The sequence below is a fragment of the Kryptolebias marmoratus genome, linkage group LG21 (assembly GCF_001649575.2).
Source record: "Kryptolebias marmoratus isolate JLee-2015 linkage group LG21, ASM164957v2, whole genome shotgun sequence".
NCBI classification, from domain to species: Eukaryota; Metazoa; Chordata; class Actinopteri; order Cyprinodontiformes; family Rivulidae; genus Kryptolebias; species Kryptolebias marmoratus.
In genome coordinates this window covers 20,319,271-20,340,146 of record NC_051450.1, presented here as the reverse complement: position 1 = coordinate 20,340,146, position 20,876 = coordinate 20,319,271, and the positions used below count along the sequence as shown (strand labels likewise).

At 39.4% G+C, this 20,876-nt stretch overlaps 3 protein-coding genes across 12 annotated transcripts in view; 2 read left to right on the top strand and 1 right to left on the bottom strand.

Moving 5' to 3' along the window:
• The window catches only part of tmem14ca (transmembrane protein 14Ca), a 3,517-nt gene extending 1,831 nt beyond the window's left edge, over positions 1 to 1,686 (top strand). For both annotated transcript variants that reach the window (XM_017429858.3, XM_017429857.3), the window contains exons 3-5: positions 437 to 538; positions 1,151 to 1,238; positions 1,437 to 1,686. In XM_017429858.3, coding sequence (XP_017285347.1) covers positions 437 to 538; positions 1,151 to 1,238; positions 1,437 to 1,497 — 251 coding nt within the window. In that variant the 3' untranslated portion in view covers positions 1,498 to 1,686. The remainder of the gene's footprint in view (positions 1 to 436; positions 539 to 1,150; positions 1,239 to 1,436) is intronic.
• Positions 1,453 to 13,253, bottom strand: mak (male germ cell-associated kinase). Of its 8 annotated transcripts, none has more exons than XM_017429845.3 (16): positions 13,133 to 13,253; positions 11,243 to 11,518; positions 9,549 to 9,603; positions 9,190 to 9,311; positions 8,691 to 8,770; positions 7,540 to 7,672; positions 7,208 to 7,379; positions 6,350 to 6,517; positions 5,988 to 6,236; positions 5,673 to 5,869; positions 4,849 to 4,988; positions 4,621 to 4,767; positions 3,754 to 3,840; positions 3,228 to 3,347; positions 2,898 to 2,999; positions 1,453 to 2,284 (listed from the first exon to the last, which is right to left on the bottom strand). In XM_017429845.3, the coding sequence occupies exons 2-16, from the start codon at positions 11,341 to 11,343 to the stop codon at positions 2,124 to 2,126; spliced, it is 2,034 nt and encodes a 677-aa protein (XP_017285334.1). In that variant the 5' UTR covers positions 11,344 to 11,518; positions 13,133 to 13,253; the 3' UTR covers positions 1,453 to 2,123. The 8 variants fall into 8 exon arrangements, with proteins under 8 accessions (XP_017285334.1, XP_017285331.1, XP_017285333.1 ...); XM_017429842.3 differs by lacking the exon at positions 8,691 to 8,770 and adding an exon at positions 8,135 to 8,217; XM_017429844.3 differs by lacking the exon at positions 8,691 to 8,770 and adding an exon at positions 8,135 to 8,217 and having other exon boundaries at positions 11,243 to 11,427; positions 13,133 to 13,248.
• Positions 13,254 to 14,574: 1,321 nt separating this feature from the next.
• On the top strand, positions 14,575 to 20,679 carry plcxd2 (phosphatidylinositol-specific phospholipase C, X domain containing 2). 2 transcript variants are annotated; one of them, XM_025008980.2, is made up of 9 exons: positions 14,575 to 14,858; positions 15,103 to 15,239; positions 15,367 to 15,486; positions 16,074 to 16,127; positions 16,208 to 16,363; positions 17,349 to 17,459; positions 18,127 to 18,257; positions 19,495 to 19,659; positions 20,476 to 20,677. In XM_025008980.2, exons 1-8 carry the CDS (start codon positions 14,756 to 14,758, stop codon positions 19,652 to 19,654), a joined length of 972 nt encoding a protein of 323 aa, XP_024864748.1. In that variant the 5' UTR covers positions 14,575 to 14,755; the 3' UTR covers positions 19,655 to 19,659; positions 20,476 to 20,677. The 2 variants fall into 2 exon arrangements, with proteins under 2 accessions (XP_024864748.1, XP_017285328.1); XM_017429839.3 differs by having other exon boundaries at positions 19,495 to 20,679.
• The last annotated feature ends 197 nt before the right edge of the window (positions 20,680 to 20,876 follow it).

The following is a 20,876-nucleotide window of genomic DNA, read 5'->3' as shown; positions in this document are numbered from 1 at the left end:
AAAAAGAACAAATGTCTCCAAATTCACAGGACTTGTTGTCCATGATGAGAGGAATAGTTATTTCCATGCAGTGTCCAGAAAGAGGTGTTGTTCAGCTTGTAGGGCAGCACAACTGCTTCCACCCACCTCCATCATCATCATCATATGAAATTACTTTTTGTCACAACAAAAAATAGTGGCTGGTAAAATATTTGAGTGGCCGGTAAACAAATTTTTAATTTCCACCCCTGCTCTGAATAGCCTTATTAATTGATTTCGATGGAAGTTGTTAATTTGAGGGCACTAACCTGATAAATAATCCAAACTTCGGCTCTCATATTTGTCGTTTAATATGAAGACTTTGAATCTTTTTGCTGAAAATGCTCAAACTTCGTCATGAACGGCTGAGCTCATACATGTCTTGAGTGTTTGTGTTTTTCTCTCCCCCCACACTCAGGCAGCGTCCCCTCTCTGGTTGCTGGTCTGGCCTTCGGGGGGCTCGCTGGTTTTGGCGCCTACCAGGTTTCCAATGACCCTAAAAATGTTTGGGTGTCACTAGGTTGGTGAAATGTTTGACGTTCACAGTAACACTTTCTCGGCTGAGCTTTAGCTGACTGGAAGTCTTGCAACCCAGATTTATTATCTTTAGTTTTAACCTTGATTAGAAACAGTAATATTACCAAAGCATGATAAATCATCTCAAATAGATAGTTTAACAGATAATCCAGTGTGGAAACAAACTCAGGATGATTAATTCTGACTGTAAATGTTTGTTCTGGTAGAAGTAGATATACCGCCTCTTTAAACGGGTACATACTGGGTATTTATCTGGTATTTAATGGGTGCATACTGTGTACATATTGGGTACTTACCATGTATGTATAGTACCTGGTACTTGCAGATTAAGTACATGGTACCTCCCAAGTACATACTTTATTATTACCAGGTACCTACTACTTCCACCAGTACTTAGCAGGTATGTAGTAGGTGCTCACCTGTTTGGTATTTATCTGATACCTGCTGAGATCGGGCTGAATTATGAAGTAACTTATGTACTTACAGAGTACATAGCTAGCAGGTATCAGTCTGTATGATGTATTTCTATAGTTTATAGTACAGAAGTACATGTAGTTTCTTAGAAATAAATCTGTGTTGTTGTTTTATGTGTCAGTGACATCAGGAGCGCTGACTGGACTCATGGGAAAGAGGTATTTTACATCCAGGAAGTTCATGCCAGCTGGTTTGATTGCCGGAGCAAGGTTTGTTTTCCGTCACGTCTAATTTTATATAACAGACTTTATAATGCTGTCAAGCTTGACAAAGAGGACTTTACATGAATTTTAAATCTGCTTTGATGCTTTTAATTACATTAATTGGCTTTATGAGGTATATAAAACAAAATTCTAAAAGTAGGCTTTAAAAATAAATAAATATGTAACAAATTCTTCTTGTTGCAGTTTTTTGATGATGGGGAAACTTTGTACGACCTTGTTCCACAACCCTGAAGAGTCCCCGTGAGGTGGAAGGGCTGAAAACCAAAACCTTTTCAACACGTTGGATAAGACGGATTTTTTGTTTTAGAGCCGCCTCTCAACATTTATCATGCACTGTGGTTTTGTTACAAAAAAAGATAAATGTCTGATGAGATGTATTGTCTGTATCAAGATGGCTGTCTTGTCTTTTATGAATAAACACTTTGAGCCTTTATATATTTATTAGTACAAAATTATTACAAAATGTTTCATTTTGATTGCATAAAACAAAGACTCCTGCAGCACAATCATTCATAACTGATGTTACTGATTTGTCACCTAAAATTGAAAAGATAAAGCAGAATTGATCAGATTTTACATTTTGTCACCAGGAAGTAAAACAATGCTTTACAAAAAGTAAAAGTTAATCACTTTGCTACATGTAAATTCTACTTGTAAAATAAAATATAAGCAGAAACAGGAGGATTGGCCCACTCTGGATTGCTCAAGAATACATTGGGATAATCTTGGCAAACATCATCTCCAAAACAAATATGGAAAACATTTCTGTTTACCAGATCTTTGGGGAAGAAATAAATCTTTTCTTTAATGAAATGGTAAAACTGCTCAGGTTTTATTTCTTGATTAAAAGATGTGGATGTAAATCCTTATTCATCTGTTTCCGCCGTACTTGGACGTCCAGTCCACCCTGCCGTGGACGGGCTGCACAGCTGGAGCTCGGCTCAGGAGGTTCCCGGAGGTTTTTCCCAACGCCGAATAGCTGCTCTCCTTCACTTGAGGCCTGTCTGTCCGCCTCCTCCAGCCCTCGTAGTCTAAAACATAACACACACATGTTAGAGACAGAGAGGAAAGGAAATGTCAAACTAAAGCTTAAAATAAAGGCCTCGCTTTTCCTGAAGGGATTCATCTTGCCTGCTGCGTTTGTTGCAACTCACGCTCAGAGTTGGGGATGACACTCAGCTACTACCACATCAAATTTTAGCTCATTATCTGTAGAATCAACTGAGTTAAAGCCATTTTTGTGTTGGCTAAGGTTGGTCAGCTGTGGAGGGTTGTCTCCACATGTTGCAGACGTACAAGCGGTGATTCATTTCTGAGCGTTTCACTAAAATCTATTCTGCAGCTCATGAAATATTTTAAGATGTTGCATAATGTGTAGCACTTAGATTATGTGCAGGGAAAGTCTCACAGCTACTGCTACACCAAATTTTAGCTAAATATCTGTAAAATCGACTGAGTTGTATCCATTTTTGTGTTAATTAGCTGTGGTGGACATCTTTATTTGGGGTGACTCAGTTGTAGATGTACAGCCAAGGATTACTTTGAGAGTTTTATTAAGATGTGTCCACTGGTTCCTGGGATATTTTTGCAAAAACACATCTCTGCTTTGCCTTCGGATCTACAGCAGCTACAAGTTGAGAGTACCTTCATCGGTTTCACTCAGTGTTGAGTTGGATATAGGCTTGAGTTTCGTAGATTTTGTCTTGACTTTTTTATTATCGGGAGAAGAAGAGGAGGAAAGGTTAACTGAAAAGCAAAGGAAAAGGAGAAATAAAGTTGGAATGTGTGAGTTTTGACAGATAAAAAGTTGGTAAAATAATGAGATCGGTGAAGAAAAGAGAAGAGAACAGAACAGAACAGTTCAGCTTACAGACGGGTCGCAGAGAATCCTTTAAAACAGGTGAGAGGTGAGTTTCCTCTCAGAGCAGATAAGGTTTAAAAATACCTGCAACAAGAATGAAAAAATGTCCTTACTTGTGTGCTGGCCTGACAAAGGGGCCAGGTGGATCCTCTGTCCCACCGTGCCGACCTCCTTCTTTTGGAAAGAGGGGATGTAACCACCAGAGAGGTTATATTTGGTGCTGATGAAGTTTCCTTTAGGAATGGAAAGACATGTCAAGGAAAATGCAATCTCCACCAGACAAACTTATATGACACAAAACAGCCTGAACACTTTAGTGAAATCGAGGCAAGAGACACAAACGGATCAAATTATTCTGGTAATTCAACTGTCACTAAAATTAGTCCAGATTTTTATTTCTTCTTTATGAAAATGTAGTTTTCTGTAATTGGTGGTGTAACTTTTCGAGTTAAACTGAGTGCAGCGCTTTGGGATCTGCATTTGTTGACCTTTTAAAGTTAATAACCTCCAAATTAAACTTCACCTTAAGCTTTTTAATGCTACAGGCAAAAGAGTGTGGGAGCAAAAGATGTCTGTATTTTTGTCATTACTTCAAACGGTCCTTCATGGGAAAATGTCAAACCCATCTAATTAAAATACCTTTGGACAAATCAATTTTCTCCAGTGTTCTTTCTTTGACAACACTTTTCTCAGGTGTGCTACCCTCTGATTTTATGGCGTTCTCTTCTAATCACAGCCAAAGTTGAGGGAGGCATGCATGCAGAGGGAAAATGGAAAAAAAAGAGAGAGAGATGAGAGGAAAAATTAAATATTAGGACAGAAATAAAGTGTATAAACAGCGCATTCATAAGTGACAGTTAAATAATATCAAAGCAGGGTTGAGAGGTGGAGGGGGGCGAGCTGGGGTCCATTTAAGGACCGTCTGATCTTTAACAGTCGTCTCATGAATACATAATGAAAGGGAAAGAAGGAGACAAAGAAGAGGGGACAGATTGTGTGTCCACCTACACAACAAATGATTTATAGCTGTCTCATGTCTCTGAAGCTGCTGCCCTTTAGGCTCATAACGAGGACCCATAGCTGCTGCTGGAGCGACCAGTCAGGGTGAAATAATTATTTAGACTTAGACTGGGTTACTGTTTTATTTTGTTTTAAAAAAACTCATCATTTAGCAAGTGAGACTTGTTCAAACTGTTATTTTTCTTCTTTCAGGCAAAGGGGAAAATAAAGATGAACATATGAACACAAAAAAGTATAATAAATGCTTTAAAATATGTTTTTTCAACTATAAAACAAAGGCTACTAAGTTAGTTTCTACATTTTCAGTAATGATATTTGAAAGTGTTGTGTTGAAGGCATTGCTTCAGTATGAAAAAGAGCATAAAACCTGCTAAAAAAACAATCTCCCTGCCCAAACATTTGAATAAACTGCGACCCATCAGGAAACGTGAGTTCCTTCCACTGCATAAATACCGTTTAACACTTCTAGGCATTAGGAGTCGTTACCTGCGTTGGCTCGGGTGACCGATAATCCTCCTCCAATAGGAGCGAGGGGTTTATTTCCAGGGTTTGAGGAGTTCTCCCACAGTTCCCGCAGCGTCATTCCCCCCAACTCCTTATCTCCAGAGGAAGTTTGATTCTTGCCAATCAATCCTTAAAGCAGAAAACACAATGTGAGTTAAAGTGGAGCTAAAAAGTTCTGAAATCATAGATTTTGCAACATGTTTGTCCTACCAGGCAGGTAGCGTGACTGGCTGAGATAGTGCTGTCGGGCTGCAGAGCCAGGAAGACTGGGATCCATTTGTCCAACCTTAACATTGTTGGGGATTTTAGTAACTGTGCTGAATGAGTATAGAGGTTTCTGCTCCTTGGGCCTGAAAACAAAATACAAACAAAGAAACGTATAGCTTGGCTGTGCAAATTATTCCCAATTTTAGTTTCAATTTCAGCTCCAAATAATCTCCAAAACAGTATAATTGACTAGAAAATGGTTATTATTTGAAATATTTTGCTTTGTGAGTCTCCTCTTGTCGTGGCTCTTTAATGAGGCGTAACTCTGCTCCCGTTAATAACAAAACAATACAAGTTTGAGCATTGTCTGATTTGAGAGAACAACTTTTCATTTAGTTTAGTCAGTATTTTGGTCATTTTAACTGTTCATCGTGTTTCATCAGAGTACAGCACTTTGGCCAACAGTGTTGTCTTTAAAACGATTTATAAATAAAGTTCTATTGTATTGTAATAATTATGAAATCTAGAGAGAATCTTTGGTTTATTTAGGTATGAGGCAGTTAGCTGTTCTTTAAGTGCAATAATGTCTTGTTTCCAAACTCAATAAATAATTGTTTTCAATAATCTTGATTACAATATTGACCAAAATAATCATGATTATGATTATTTCTGTATTCCTGCTTGAGCTTATAGCACTGTGTCTTGAATTTAAGAACTGTTCTTAGGGTTGATGTGCATTTATACACGTATTTATTTCTGTTTAACAAAAGAACAGCATCCACAGACAGTCTTAGAAACCCTGCCTGTACAAATGCTGCAGCACTCACTGTGGGCAGTGCTCTTTAGGGCTCCCGTCCTCCTCTGCCTTCCCCAGGCTGGGCTTCTTGGAGTTGGAGACAGAGCTTTCTGATTGGTCGGATTCCTCCCAGCTGTCTGACGTCTTGGCAACTGCCTGTCCCCAGCGACGGCGACCACTCTTCAGGAACCCCATCCCAACGTTTTCACTGCCCAGTGATGCCACCTTCTGCAGAACACCGTCAGTTTCAGGCTAATGAAGGATCTAAGTGGAAACTTATTTCCATTTTTAAATAATTAATGAAACATCTTGAAATCTGAATGTATGATTTCATACAGCCACTCACTGCATGGCTGGGGCCTCCTGATTTACTGTCCACCTGAGGCAGGGGGATCTGCTGAAGAGGCTGGTGCTGCTGATGCTTTCTCGAGGAGGAAGTGGAAGCTTTGGACTCGGAGGAAGACTGAAGAGGTTCCGTCTTTGACTCAGATAGTTGTTTCTGAACCGGCAGCCTGGTCTGGACCTTTTTCACTTCTTGGGTCTGAGGCCGAGGCCCCAAGACTTGTCCTACCTGGAAATAAGGGTAACGCAGGCCCTAGCCGTGAAGAGGAAAGGAAACAAAATGCTGTTAGTCTGAATATTTTAGTACAAAGTTGTCAGGTCCAACAGAACCGTGAGATTTAATTTTGAGACCTTGGTCTTGCCTACCTGTACAGCTGTGGGTCTTTTTTTGGGGTCCCACTGCAGGAAGTCTTTCATCAGTGTAATAGCTTCATTGCTGGCATTTGGAATAAGGGTCTTCAGGTGGGTGGGCACACATTGAGGGAAGCGAAAGTTCATCGCAGATGCTAGGTGGTAGCCCTCTGGCCAATCCGTCTAATTTTTAGAGACAGTAACATCCATCACTGACCAAACCAATTTTTATTAAAAGGACCTACATCATTATTGTTATACAGTAGGACTCCTAATGGAGAATCCAACGTGTATTTTTGCCTTTTTTCACATTCTGAAAGTCTATTAACGGAAGACATCTGTCGAGCTTTAAGCTCTCAGTTTATCAGTACTGGGGTTTAAAATTTGGTGTAAATTACAGTAAACAGACCACAAGAACTAATGAGTCTATAAGTCTGTCTGCAAGTCAGAATAACATGACACCTTCCATGATTATTGTAAAGAAATGGTTATCAGTGCTTATTTTCCACAGCAACTACTAATGTGTTACACCTCCAATCCTTTTTAATTACATTTTAATAATTTGGTAAGTAAAGAAACTAATTTTTGGAGTTGGCGAAGGAAACCTGTGGACAAATCTGACCACAGAACACATTTATTGTACTTTTTGTACAACCTAATATATATATTTGTAAATATTTTAACTGATCAGTGTATTTAGATGGAGTTTAAAACAAACGACGGAACCACAGTCTATTCATGGTTAAATGGTTTAGGCTGTTCAACCTCTCTTTGTTTCTGAGGTGTCTTCTTCCCATCTGATTCTAGATTTCTTTACATTTTCCAACCAAGCAGTAATAACAGAGTTTAGCTCTTCCACCTTACACTTCTCACCTTTTTCACTGTGCCCAGGACTTGGCAAATCTTAAAGATCTCGTCCACCTCACTGTTTCCAGGAAAAAGAGGTCTGAGCGTGTAGAGTTCGGCCATGATGCAGCCGATGGCCCACAGGTCGATAGGAGAGCTGTAGGTGGTCGACCTCAGCAGGACCTCGGGGGCTCGGTACCTAGATGATGCAGAACAACGATTTAAACAACCCTGCTTAAAAAAAGATGACTGTTTGACCTGAAGGAAAAACATAAAAGTCGATCTCGGCATGAACTTTAATTTCTCTGTCTTCTATTTGTATATTATTGATGAGCACAAAGTAAGGAAAGTCTTCTCACCATCTGGTTGATACGTAATCTGTGTAGGGAGGTTTGGAGCGGATCTCTCTGGCCAGTCCGAAATCTGCTATTTTGACCAGTTCTGGACCCATGCACAAAAGATTCTCAGGCTTCATGTCTCGATGGAAGAAACCTGCACAAATCATTATAATATCATGTCCGCTCAGCAAATTTATCTTCAGAAATGTGACTGAAAAGCTAAAAGTAAAAAGTGTGTTTCCACAACACTCTTTCCCGCAATTTACAGATGAGTTAAATGTTAGCCTGGTTCAATTTTCAACAATTTGGGGACTAAATAAGGACAATAACAAGAGGATCTGGAAAGTCAAACTTTATAAATTACATGAAACAAAAGTTTCTGACTGTAAATGAATCAAAATAGCTCAAATTGTTGTCATGAAAAGATATATTTTGTGTAAGGTCTCTATGCAATATATCTAAGAAAACAGAAATATGCAGTGACTACACAGAATAATACAAGCATATTTGCATTTGTAATACATTGCGATGAGATTATTTCTATGAAAAATATCCAAACTAAAAAGCTCAAGGATATTTTATTTTTGAAGACAGAATGCAAAGGAAAGCCTCTTACCATGCTTATGTACAAAAGCCAACCCAGACAGCACTTGAAACATGATGTTCCTAATTTCATTCTCTGTGAACATCTTATTCTCTCTAACGGCACGCCAAAGAATAAAAAAGAGGAAAGGAAAGATAAAAGAGAAGTCAAATAAAAGATTTAAGGAGGAAAAAAGAAGGTAGTACATGCATTTTGGATGAGAGGATGCACAGATACTGAGCAGGTTTCTTTTGTGATGCTTCTGATGAAACATTCAACTAAATATAAGCATTTTAATTACATATTATGAGTGCTATTAATAAAAAATTACACATTAAGATACAGGCATCCACACATCCAGTTATTACACAGAAAAAAGAGCAGAAAAGTGTTTTATTAACACAGATATGGAGGGTTCACATACTACAAGACTTCTTTGAAAGCAATGTAATGTTGCACAGCGTCACAGAGTAGTTTATTTGGGTAATTAAGGTCCTAAAAAAGGAAATATTTCCCCATTTAGGTGAATCTTGCAGGATGAAAACCCTCTCATAGGTTTGGAAGCATGAATACAACACGGTACACCTACCGTGTTTGTGAATAAATGACAGGCCTTGCAAAATCTGAAAGCTTATGTTTCTTATCACTGATTCGGGAAACAATTTTTTTCTGTGAATATAAAATCCATATATAATTCTTAGAAGCCATGTCACAAAATAATCACGTCAAAGACAGAATTCTAGTATATCACTTGTCTGTGCTTTGCTTTTAACAGAAAAGCCCCACTGTGTTTTTGCAGATACACACACTCGGGAGTTTCCAAACCAGCAAAAACACCAGGACCTCCTCCAGAGATCGTGTTAAGTCTGGTAGCAGCTGTTTTCTAAATGCAATGGGAGGTGGAAACTCCTGAATGCACGGAAATACTGAATATGCTACTGGAAAACACTCAACTGAGTCATTCAGAACACATGACAAACTCTTAATGAGATTAATAAATGTCTCCATTTTTATTCAGCACAGTGGCTTTCATAGATATATTGTCCACTAAACAGTTTAATTTGTATGCTGAGTGTGGTTGTTCTCACCTGTCCTTCATCAGCTGGTACAGGTTCTCTTTCATGTACTCGAAAACAAAGTAGAGGTGATCGTTCTCCCTGATAACCTCCTTTAGTTTCACCACATTCGCATGGTTCAGCTTCTTCAGCGACTGCAGCGACAGATAATGTGGAAGATGAGGAAAATGGTATAAAATTGGGCCATAACATTCAATTGTTTCCAGTTTTAATGAGTGAAATATACAAATGGTTTGAGCAGAAAATGGTTAAGTTTCCATATAGGGTCTTCTGTTCCCACTCAAAGATGTTAATTTAATTACGTTCACTGATGCTGAGAACTGTGAGAACTGCTTCTATGAGCTGCTACCAAAAAAAAGAAACATCCATACCTTCACTTCTCTGAGGTTCATGCATTCTTCCCATGAATAGAACTTCCTCTTCATCCTAAGGAAAACCACAAAAGCTTCTGATATGCAGATATGCAAGAGAAAGATGTAGAGGAGAGACTATATCCAATACATCTTTACAAAATTCCTTTGTGTGACTTCATCAATAATTCAGTTCTTTTGATGTGACTCTGGTTTCAGCTTACATATCATGAGAAAAAGCTTCATAGATGCTGTTATTGTGTGGATGCAGTATTTGCACTATTGGTTTCCTGTTTCTGCTACTATTAGCTTTAAGGCTTGGCTTTTGATATTTTTAACTTTTGGCCAGTCATTTGACTCTATTAGCTAACCTTTTCATACTTTTAGCTATCATTTTGCTCCTTTTAGCTTTTAGCTCGTTCAGCTCTCAGCTTCCACACTGCATTTTTGCAGAACACAGTTTCTCTAGTTATAATCTGTGTTTTTAACCAAGTGTCTGACAGTCTCACTCCAATCTAAAGCCCATTTGGCTGGTTAGTTTCATCATCTTGAGTGTTGCCCTCCGCATGGAAGCGGCACATCATCAGCCAGCTCTTGTTTGTCCCGTCTCTTCAACGAAACCTCTCCCACCCTCTGGAGTTACATAACAGAGCGAGCGCCTCTCCTTTTTCACCTCATCTCCTTCACGTTACCAGCAACCCGACCCCCCCCCCCTTCACTTTCACTGCCTTCAACCATCACCGTATTGTCTTGCTTGGTAACCAAAGAATCAACAAGTGGACGCGTCTTCCCGGTTTCTCGTCTATTATTGAACTCTGGGACCGCGTTGCAGACGCAACACAATGTAAGCAGGTTTGTTTGCCCTGCAGAAGGCAAGAAACGTGAATGACACAAATTATCCAGAGCCTGAGCTTCTGGTTTTATATTACACCTGCTGCTTAAGACTGCTTAGGACAGCAGAAAACATTCGACAGAAATAAAAGAAAAAGGCAACATCTCAGAGTCAATGATAGATTGTATGAGAGGGGAGACCAGTCGTGGTCATATTTAGGGCTTAACACAGTTATTATCATCTGCCACCAAAGGTGAAAGGCTAATCATCTTTTTTCCAGTGTTTTTTTGGGGTTAACCAATGGACAGATTTTAATGAAACTCTCAGAAAGTAATCACTGGATCCACACCTACAATGTGGCTACAACTCAGTCAGTTTTGCAGACATGAGCCTAATTTAGGTGCAGTAGTAATACTTCAAGTGCTACATGTTACACTGTGTCTGTTAGCTAAAACTCCCATGAGCCACTGGACAGATTTTAAGGTAACTTGCAGAAAATAATCGTTAGATGAATAACCAACTGAAAAACATTTGGAGTCAACCCAGTTGAAGATGGCCACCACAGCTAGTCGACCTCAGCCAACACAAAAACAGCTATAACTCAGTCAATTTTACAGATATTTTTTATATCTATATAATATTTTAAAGGCTTCTTCAAGGAATTTTGTATATAGAATGAGCAACAAAGCTAAGAAGTTATATCAAATATCATAATAATGTTCATTTTATCTAATATCTTGTAGGTGTTGCAATCTAGTGGATTTATACTTCTAAAACATTCAATTTAAAATTAAATTGACTACATTTTGAAATATTTTAATACAGCTATAACAAGGTAAGAAAATGTTCAAAGATTTTAGCTGAGAATGACTGAAACACTCACTTCTTGATGGCCACGAGTTCTCCAGACTCGTTGCTTTGCCCCATCAGCACAGAGCCATAGGTGCCGTCACCCAGCTGCCTCAGGGTGGTGTAGCGATTCATCGTCTCTCAGAACGGCGATTCATTCATCAAAAGTCTCCTCTTCCTGTTGCCTTTTCTCCAGAAGCGTTCAGTTGGTCCAACGTGCTGCAAATCCACAGAGTCTGGAGTTTAAAGCCTGTCTTTTTGCTCCATTGTTAAAAAAGGTTGGATCTTGGTGATGTTGTTAAATCAGCAGCTAAAAATTAGAAAAATAATACATCAGCAACATATAAATGTACGGTACATTTAAAAACAACTACTTAAACGCAATTTTAAAAAAAGAACGGCCACGAATGATGGATCGCTTCCTCTTTTTTTCCCCAAAGTGAGGAGGATCAGGTGTGCAGAGCGTTAAGCTTCAACGCGAACGCCCAGGGGTGATGACACAGACGGATTAGGCCAGGAGAGATGTAAATAGGGTGTTACATCACCAACATGTTTACTGGCATCCACGGCTGTCCCCAAGCTGCACCCTGCCTGGCAGGGGGATTTAAGTGACGCCATGAAACGTGAAATTAACCTCCATGAGGAGGTTTTCAGCACTGCTCCTCTTACTTCGAAGCAGCTGAATCATAGCTGCGATGCTAGAAACCTTTAGGCTAAGTTCGTGTTCACGTATCAGCTGTGGAAAATAGCACTTAGAGCTCTAACCTGATACACTGCATCTCCCCTCTTGTGGTTAATTTATACTGTATATTGTCTCTGTTTTAAATAAATAAATCAAAAACAAAAACAAATCTTTTTCTTTTATTAAGAAAGGAGCAAGAAGGAGTCCAAAACCTTCATGAAAGTGAGTTTTAGGAGAACAGAAATCAAGAATCTGAATGTAAATAAAATGTCTATGTATCCTGTTTAGATAACATAGCACTCTGATTTGTTATTTTATTTTATTTTATTGAGTACTGTTTGATCAACAGCTCCACGTGTTTTGGTGCATCAACAGGTGAATTGTGGTGTGAAAAAGAAAGAAAAAAAAACACATGTGCATGCAGAATAAAGCTCTTACAGTGAGCATGTCAAAGAGATTCTAAGAAAGCAATAAAATTAGGAGAATAAAGAAATGCATTTTTACTAAATTATAATGTCAAAGCAAATAAGGCATTTTCTGTTCTGGATAAACAGTTCCCAATTTGTTTGTTCAATGCAAATTTATTATTAAATACAGTTAAATGTTTCACCGACGTTAGCTTTGTTCTGAACTTTTGATGGCAGAGATTTGATTGATTTTAGTTGCATGAAAAAGTGCAACTTGTGTCCTCTCGGTGAACGACAAGAAGAATACATTTGGAAAAGAAAATGTTACAACCCTTTGCAGAATTAATCGGTTGTGCAGATTATTATGAGACTGCTCATTCCTGTTGAGCACTGTAATTACATTTTATCTTTCTACTTCGCAGTTCCCATCATGATATGGAAACCCCCTGAACTACAAGCAGCCAGAGAAGACTATAAGCCAGGCCTACAATCTGCCTGAGAGGGATTTAAAAGAATTAAGATGTACCAAGACCACATGACATGAGGAAGCTAATCAAGGTCAGTTACACTAAAAAAGAAGCTGTAAATAACCTGTCAGAGAAAAGAGAAAAAATGATAAAGCCTACTTAATAACATATTTCATAATGATATTAATTTTATTTATGTAAACCTAATCAGTGGCAAAAACACAGCAGCAGGGAAAAAAAAAGTAATCTGGTTTTGTTTTGTTGAACAGAAATAAACAAAAACCTGGAAGAATTGAGTTTAAGACAGAAGTTGAAAGCAGGTTTCTGCTGCTCTTATCTCGCCTTCCCCCCTCCGGCTTTTAACTCACCACTCCGGGGAGGTTCTCCTCTCCTCGGCCTGTTTTCTGGCTCCGCTGATAGCTCCCTGATAAAATTCAAGCAGTTTTCTAACGCCAGCGCTCACGATAAGGTGCGTGCGCGCGCGTGTGCGCGTGACCTCTGTCGCCATGGAAACGAACACACACAAAACGAGAGCGTTCCGCTCAGCCGCTGTGCGTAACGAGCAGGCGCAGGGAGGCCGCGGTGCTTTATGGGATTTGTTGTCCTCGGAGGCAGCCGGAGTGGAGAAATTTGGTACTGAAATTTACCAAAATTGTCCAGATTGCGAGAACTCTTAATAATATTTCATGTTAAACATTTATGTGTTTTTTAAAATTTCAGCGTAGACCGTAGTCCAGCTCCAAACAATCCGCCATATTTAGGATTTCAACAACCGTGACAGAGTAAGACCTCTTCTTTATATCAGCTCTTTGGACACAGTGGCGGTAGTGCAGGCTAGTCACCTACAGAGGGCGCTACATGCTTTTATTTTTTATTTATTTTAATCAGATGTGGCTCCTTTTTAGGAATCAGCCCAGACTGATGCTTTACTTTATCCTATGAGTTCAAATTTTATAAAAGCTGCACAAAAATTAACCTTTTACAATTTTTTTTTGTCCTCAAAAGGATTATCCAGATATTTTCCTCCAACTTAAGCAAGCTCCAGGTGTTTCTAAAGGATTAAATGAAGTATCAGTCAAAACAAAAAGCAGCTAGCTTCTTTTTAAAATTACTATCTCAAGAATATTTGCATGCACTTAAATATGTAAAATAAATGAGGCATAATGTGAGGTCACAGCACATAATATAATAAAGTATGTGCACACACTGAGGGCTCTGCCCAGACCAGAAAAAAAATTTATTTCATCTGATGGTTGTAATATTTTCAAGTTTTTTAGGAGTAAAAAAAGCTGTGCCAGTTATTTGCCAAGGTTGGCTTTTTTACCAGCAAGTAATTTCTTATCTTTATCGTTAGCTGTTGGAGAAAACACACAAAAAACCCACCTATGTTTTAAAAAAATATCTCTATAAGGCTTTATGTTATGGAAATTTGATATATGATCCCAGATTAGTTTATACTGGGAGGGTGAATAGGATGAACTCGTGCAACAACACATTTCAGTAACTATTTAGGCATATTGTGTCATTATCAGCCTACTCTATGTGATTATTTTTGTAAGGTTATTAATTTAAACAAACATATGAAACTTTTCCACATATAATCTAATAAAATAACAAACTTTTATCTTAGTTTTTCATGCATTTATGTGTCTTGATTATGGCTCCAGCACAAACCAGGGGCAGGTTAAACCCAGAGGAAGCAGAATGTGCAGGGAGGAGGAGGGAGTAACAAGTGCAGATTCACTCTAAGAGGATTATTGTAGTTACAGCTTCCTGTCGGTCTTGTACAGAACGCCCTTTTTGTCTTGACTCAATGCAGGTCGCTCCCAAACTAAAGCCATTCTCTGCACGTTTTTTAGATCCTAAACATGTCGTAAATTATTCACCGCCTTCCAGGATGACCTGTGGTTTGTGTTACCTGTTGGGAGCGCACGGGGATCTGTTACCAGAAAGCGGCGTCCTGACCGGGTTGTGGGCGGGTGGTTCTTGACATGAAGACGAGACCTGCGGGGATTGGCAAGGTCAATGCCGACTGGATGGGGTCACTGCCCTCCCAACTCAGTGCCATGCCGCTCAAATACATCGCTGTGCCAGGTGAGCCATCCGCAGAAAGACTTGTTACACCTGCTAGACGAAAACAAATATATTAGGAGCAGGATGTTTAATCAGAATGCATCTGATGATGACACTCATTTGTCCAGAAGGATAAAATCTTCCAAAACTGCATCCTCTCCTTCATAACTGAAGCTTCTGTCATAAAGCTGCTTTTTTTGTCTCATCTTCCCTCCAGTTTATAAATAAATGTGTTCCCCCATCACCTGTCCCTCCTTTCTTTCAGGCTCTCATGATTCTTTTACTTTCTGGGTGGATGAGCATGCTCCCGTGGGCCCAGATCAGAAGGCTTATGTCAAATACCTGGCCACCATGTTCAGTGTCTTGGCCAAGAAAGTCATGGTGAAGTGGTCAATGACACAGGTATCCTCTAAAAGTCTAAAACAAAACAAAAAAAAGCAGCCAGTCTGCATGCAGATTACACCTAGAAGATTTAGAAGAAAGATAAATTTGCAGCCAGTTGTAAGTAAAAAGTCATTTATATTTTCAGAACTTGACATTTAGGGAGCAGCTGGATGCAGGAATTCGTTATTTTGATCTCAGGGTGTCTTCTAAACCAGGCGAAGCTGGAAACGAGATCTATTTCATCCATGGCCTCTTTGGACACAAGGTGAGTGCCGAAACTATTTGCACCTAATTAGCTGCCATTTTTACTCTCATGTCTAATCAAGCGATTTGCAACAAAATATTTGTTGTATTTTTTAATTTAGTTTAGTAACATCCTTCAGTGTTGAATGATTTTGTCTTATCAATCAGAGAACTGGAGCCATAAAATGCCCATTTTATAATTAAATAGTGGACCATTGTTCCCTGCTCAGTTGAAATGTTTGTTTCAGTGTACTGCGGGCCTTGTCCGCAGTAACGGGGGCATTGGTCCGGTCTGCTGTGGTGAAGAAGTAGCTGAGCTGAAAGTGTTTATTTTACTTGTTTACCTTCCAACCTTCACCTAAATAACTCAAATTTAACACAAAACAACACGTAGGCTTCACTGCTGGCACTGAAAGAAACATGACAGTCTCAAAACTGCACAGCTACATTTTGACTCTTTTAATCCTTATTTCTTGCTGGGATGTAGTTTTAGTATTTTGTTGTTTCAGTGCTCACTGTTGAGTCGGTGGAGCTTTACAAAAACGCTGTGGCATTTTTCCATTTGAGTGATAAACTTCAACTGACCTCATCTCCTGTTCGTCTGCAAAGGTGAGAGACGGCCTGTTGGAAATTAACTCCTTCCTCTGCAGACACAAGAAAGAGGTGAGAGGCTCGTGTGTCAGACAATGTTTTACACATAAATGAATCGTTGGCAGACTAACGGATTAGATCCCCCGATTCAGGTGGTGTTTTTGGACTTCAACCATTACTACGCAATGGAGGCAGAGCACCACATCTACCTGATCCGCATGCTCCAGGAGGTGTTTGGCAGTAAGCTGTGCAACAACTGCATGGTAGAAAATGTCACTCTGGACTACCTCTGGGAGAAGAAATATCAGGTGAGATCCACAGCGAAACATTTCAGCAGGAATATGTTCTGTCAGATCAAATCTTCCAAGTGTTTAGGGCTTAATTTCAAAGATGGGGGATAAGAAGGACTGAAGGGTGAGCTCTGTGTATTTAAACCATTGACAACGTGCAGAAGTAAGATAAGGATGTGTGTGTGTGCGTGTGTGTGACAGATCAATGACTGCCAGGTAATCCCTGCCACCTGTGACGCTCCTGAGCAGGAACATCATCCCATTACCACTTGTTCCATTAACCAGCCTGCCTATAGATGTAAAACTTCATATTTTATCATCTTACACTTTCAGACACGTAAACCATTTTGTACTTTGATTTAATTTCTGGAGATCTATTACAAAGATATGTATATCCATATTTAGAGCCAAATAAGTTTGTGCATTTATGTTTGAGCTGCTGTTTAGTCGAATTATGTGTTTTTTGCTACACTATTATAGCACCGTGTGCATGCCTGTATCTCATGCAAAGAGCCTACTTTCACTCCTGTCCCCATGACCTTAATCTGTTACTGACTTACTTGGCAAAGGAGAAAGGAAGTCTTTCAGGCAGGAAATAAGAGAGTGGGGAGAAAAGGAAGAGCTGCACGTTAAGCAGCTGCAGAGGGCAGCATTTCTCTTTGTTTTGGGATGTTAAAGATCTCTTTGTGATCATTGCACATGGAGGCTAAACTGGTCACATGTGTTTTTATGATAAAATGTTTAAAATGCTTAATTAAAATCTATGAAACTGTGTGAAACTGAGCAGATAACACAGAAGCTTCTGAATAAACGTACAGACTGTCCTGGATCTGGCCACTTTGATTCAATTAGGAGGTTAAATTATGATGACTCGTTAGGCCATATCAGGCTGTTGTTTGTATTGTTAATGTTTATATCTTAATGATAAATTTGAACTCTTGTTCTGATTGACTTTTTCTTCTTTTTTCTTCTCCCAGCATCTTTCATTTTTTTCTCCTTTCAGGTTATTGTGTTCTACCATCACCCCTCAGCGCAGGGTATCCCGGTCATGTGGCCTGGCTATAAGATCCCTGCTCCCTGGGCAAACACCACCGAGCCCAACAAGCTTATAAAAGTAAGAGAGCAACACTCAGACTTTCCCTCCAAAGCATGTCGATGAATCCTTAAACATGCATTTCCAAGAAAAGCTCTTATTGTAACAGAACATGTCAGAAACATCGAAGTCAGTCATGCAAAAAGGGCACAAGTTGTTCTGACATGAGTGTTGTTAATGTTTGGAATGATGTCAAAGTTGTGGTTTCCAATAAAAATGTTGTGGAAAAACCTGAAATAAGCAGCTCATGTGTGCCAACTAGAATTTAATGCCTCATTGAAAAATTGTTAATTTTCAAAGGTTTTGCAGGAAGCTTACAAGTAAAACACGACAGTGTATGAATTATTGTTGTACTTGTTATTTTGGGGGTTACTTCATCTGCTTTTTGGACTTGGAAGATTCAGATTTAGGAAGTCTTTATAAAAGCTTTTTCTGGGTTCAAATTAAAGACAAAAGTTCATCCTTCCTCTCTGTTTTCTTCTCCAAGCTGTCACTGCTCAGCTACCCTGCCCTGTTTTATTTCTTCCTCTGGTGGGCCTTCTTATCTCATAGCCTCTTACTCTACTAACCTTACAATAACCCCTTTTACTTTTACACAATGCCCTCGCATTACCCCTTTAAACAAATTTCCTATTTTCAAGAGCTCCTTTAGTAAAACCTTCCTCTGTTTACCGTTCTCTACTTTTAGTTCCTTGAAACCACACTGAAGGAAAGAGCAGCCCAGGGATCATTCCACGTCACGCAGGCCATCCTCACACCAAGAGCCAACACTGTGGCCAAGGGTTTGGTCTGGGGGCTTCGCAGTTACCTGGTAGAAAGGTCAGTGTCTCGGCTTGTGTGGGTCAAGGAGTGAGAAGAAGTTTGAGGGAAATTTGGCAGGTGAATCTCAAAGTTATGAAACATGAAGTTGTGGGTCTTTAGAAGCTGGAAAGTTTGGGAACCACTGATGTATGGTGCATAGTGGAGAGCTGCACAATTACTAAGTGCCAAGAAAGTACAAAGAGAAATGCTGTTTTTGTTCAGTTCAGTATTATTAAGAGAAAAGTGAAGGCCACAGTGAAAGTAATACTGTAATTATAGCACATTTTTTAATGTAATAATATGAAAACCTGGTGCAATTACTGTATATCATAGATTTTATTTTGTGTTGCATCACTAGTTTATCAGACAGGTATAAACTTAATTCAGTTAGCCTGTCTGATAATAAATAAAAGATCATTAGGAGACATTATTTTATTAGTACGACAACATTTCAAATGAGAGAAGAGCACCAAACAACGCAGAGTTTCAAAATTCCTTAAAAAGACACTGTGGCGAGACAGGAGGTGGCTTAATTCTGGCCTTCTGAGGAAATGGCATTGCTTACCCCTCGTGGATAAACATTCAGACTTCCGGGTTTTGTTCTGCTGGTGGCTGACACACAGTTGGAAAATTTACGAGTGTTGGGAATGATACCGCCAGAGAGTCCCTGTGTGTGAGACTGTGTTCATGCAGGGAACCAAAACACAAATGCCTTTTAACTCTGTTTCAAATTCCTCCTAAATTGTAAGATGTTTCAAAATCCCATCAGCCATTTTTTTTCCCTAATGTTAGAATAAACATTCAGCCATGATAAAACCCTGGCCATAACAATTACAGAGACAAAAACTGGAACAAGAAACAAGAACAAAGGTTGGGTTGAAATTCTCATAAATCTAGAGAAATTGCATCTCCCATGAAAATGCAGAGTTGATTCTAAGAGCTGAATGACTTTGCTGAATTTTGTTCATGTTGAGTTATTAAAGGCAAAAGAAACAAGATTTGCTAAAGGCTGAAAGGGGAAAAACACTTGGTAACTGAAGCAAAATTGTAGCTAAAGGTTAGTAGTAGAAAACGGTTAGCATGAGAAGACAAAAACAGAGGAACAATGCTATCAGATCTCTGTGTTTTTCTATGGGAAAAACAGCAACAACAAGAATACATCCCAGGAAAACAGCCTGAATGCTAAATCAGCATTCCCACTGTGATGTTTGACAGAATAAAAACGGATGCAAACCGTCTCCTGCTGTCGTCCTAGAAACCTGCCAGCCATCATGTCTTGGGTTGAGACTCAGAGACCCGGGAAGGACGGAGTCAACATCATCACCTCCGACTTTGTGGAACTCACCGACTTCGCCAACATCGTCATCAAACTGAACAACCTGCTGCTGTCCGAGCAGAGACGCAAACCCAGATGACACAGGTTGCTGGACGGAACTTTGATTTATGTTTTAAATACAGTTTTACTGTAAATGTTGTAAATTTTAAATAGGATTTTCAAATTGTCCAGGTAAAGCTCTGCTGCTGATAAAGTTTCCACTGAAGGAGGATTAAATGAGGAGCCCGTTGACTTTTAAAGACTTCAAATATTCCTGCAGCTCATCAGTGTTGGTTGAAGCCAACTTTGTCAGCTCCAGTGTAAACTAAACCTATAGCAATAAAATAATTTGTATAGCTAGCTGCATTTTTCAAATCACCTGCATACGGCAAAAACAAATCTTGTCATAAAACAGCTCATTCATTTAATCAGTTCTGTGATAATCACAGTTTACAACACTGGTCATAATTAAGCAGTGCGCTAAAGTTCGCTTTAAAACTGAACTCAATCCTTTTCCAGTACTGTAATGAACTTGAGAAAAAAAAGCCCATGCTGGAATTTTGTGAGTTATTTTTGTTTTTGCAGTCATGCTGTGAGCAAGGGGGGACCCTCTGTCACAGGAGTGGTGTTTACACCTCTCTGAGAGCCAAATATGTGTGGAGTCTGTGCCACAATGCCCATAAAAAGCATGCACCCATACAAATAAACAGGTATACGTTTTTAGGATTACAGTTTGTTGGCTTGATTACAGAAACAGAAGCTGTTTTCATTGAGGAGCTTGAATATTCACTTATGTATTTTAAGTCTAGCTTTGCATATTTGTCTTATTGTTTATTTGCATCAGTATGTGTTTGTGCCTTTCAGGCTCAAGGATACTAGACAGCAGTGTGACTTTCCCTGTGCATTTTTTTAATTAAAAAGGGGAGGAGAAGCCAGCAGAGGAGCAGTGATTTACTGAGAAAATGACAGACTCCAGTTGTCTTGTTTGCGGAGCAGCTATCAGCTGGACGAGACATTCTTCATCAGCAACATCAGCACCTGAAAGAGAAATAAAATGTCTTCCTGTCACTTTCTTTCCTCCCTCGGTCACTCTGTCCAGGCCTCACTGGTGACCTGGTTGCTCACCAAGCTCCACGAGGTCCTCACACAAGCAGAGGCAGTTTAATTGTGGAGTAATTATACAGCAGGAGTGGGAGAGCAGCAGATTGGACACAGAGCATTCCTCTGTTGTACTTTCTCTCCTCGTGTCTCTGTGTCCTCCAGTTGGCTTCCAGGGGCTCGCAGGAGGAGAAGACAACTCATGGAGGACTTTTCAGACCTTC

Excerpts from the sequence above, each read along its gene's own strand:
- plcxd2 (XM_017429839.3), top strand. The coding sequence starts at position 14,756 with ATGAAGACGAGACCTGCGGGGATTGGCAAGGTCAATGCCGACTGGATG. Across the intron at positions 14,859-15,102 it reads CAAATACATCGCTGTGCCAG|GCTCTCATGATTCTTTTACT; the intron begins GTGAGCCATCCG and ends CCTTTCTTTCAG. Across the intron at positions 16,128-16,207 it reads TCTGCAGACACAAGAAAGAG|GTGGTGTTTTTGGACTTCAA; the intron begins GTGAGAGGCTCG and ends CCCCCGATTCAG.
- mak (XM_017429842.3), bottom strand. The coding sequence starts at position 11,343 with ATGAATCGCTACACCACCCTGAGGCAGCTGGGTGACGGCACCTATGGC. Across the intron at positions 6,518-7,207 it reads TCCTGGGCACAGTGAAAAAG|ACGGATTGGCCAGAGGGCTA; the intron begins GTGAGAAGTGTA and ends TCTAAAAATTAG. Across the intron at positions 3,000-3,227 it reads TTTGTCAGGCCAGCACACAA|TTAACCTTTCCTCCTCTTCT; the intron begins GTAAGGACATTT and ends TTTGCTTTTCAG.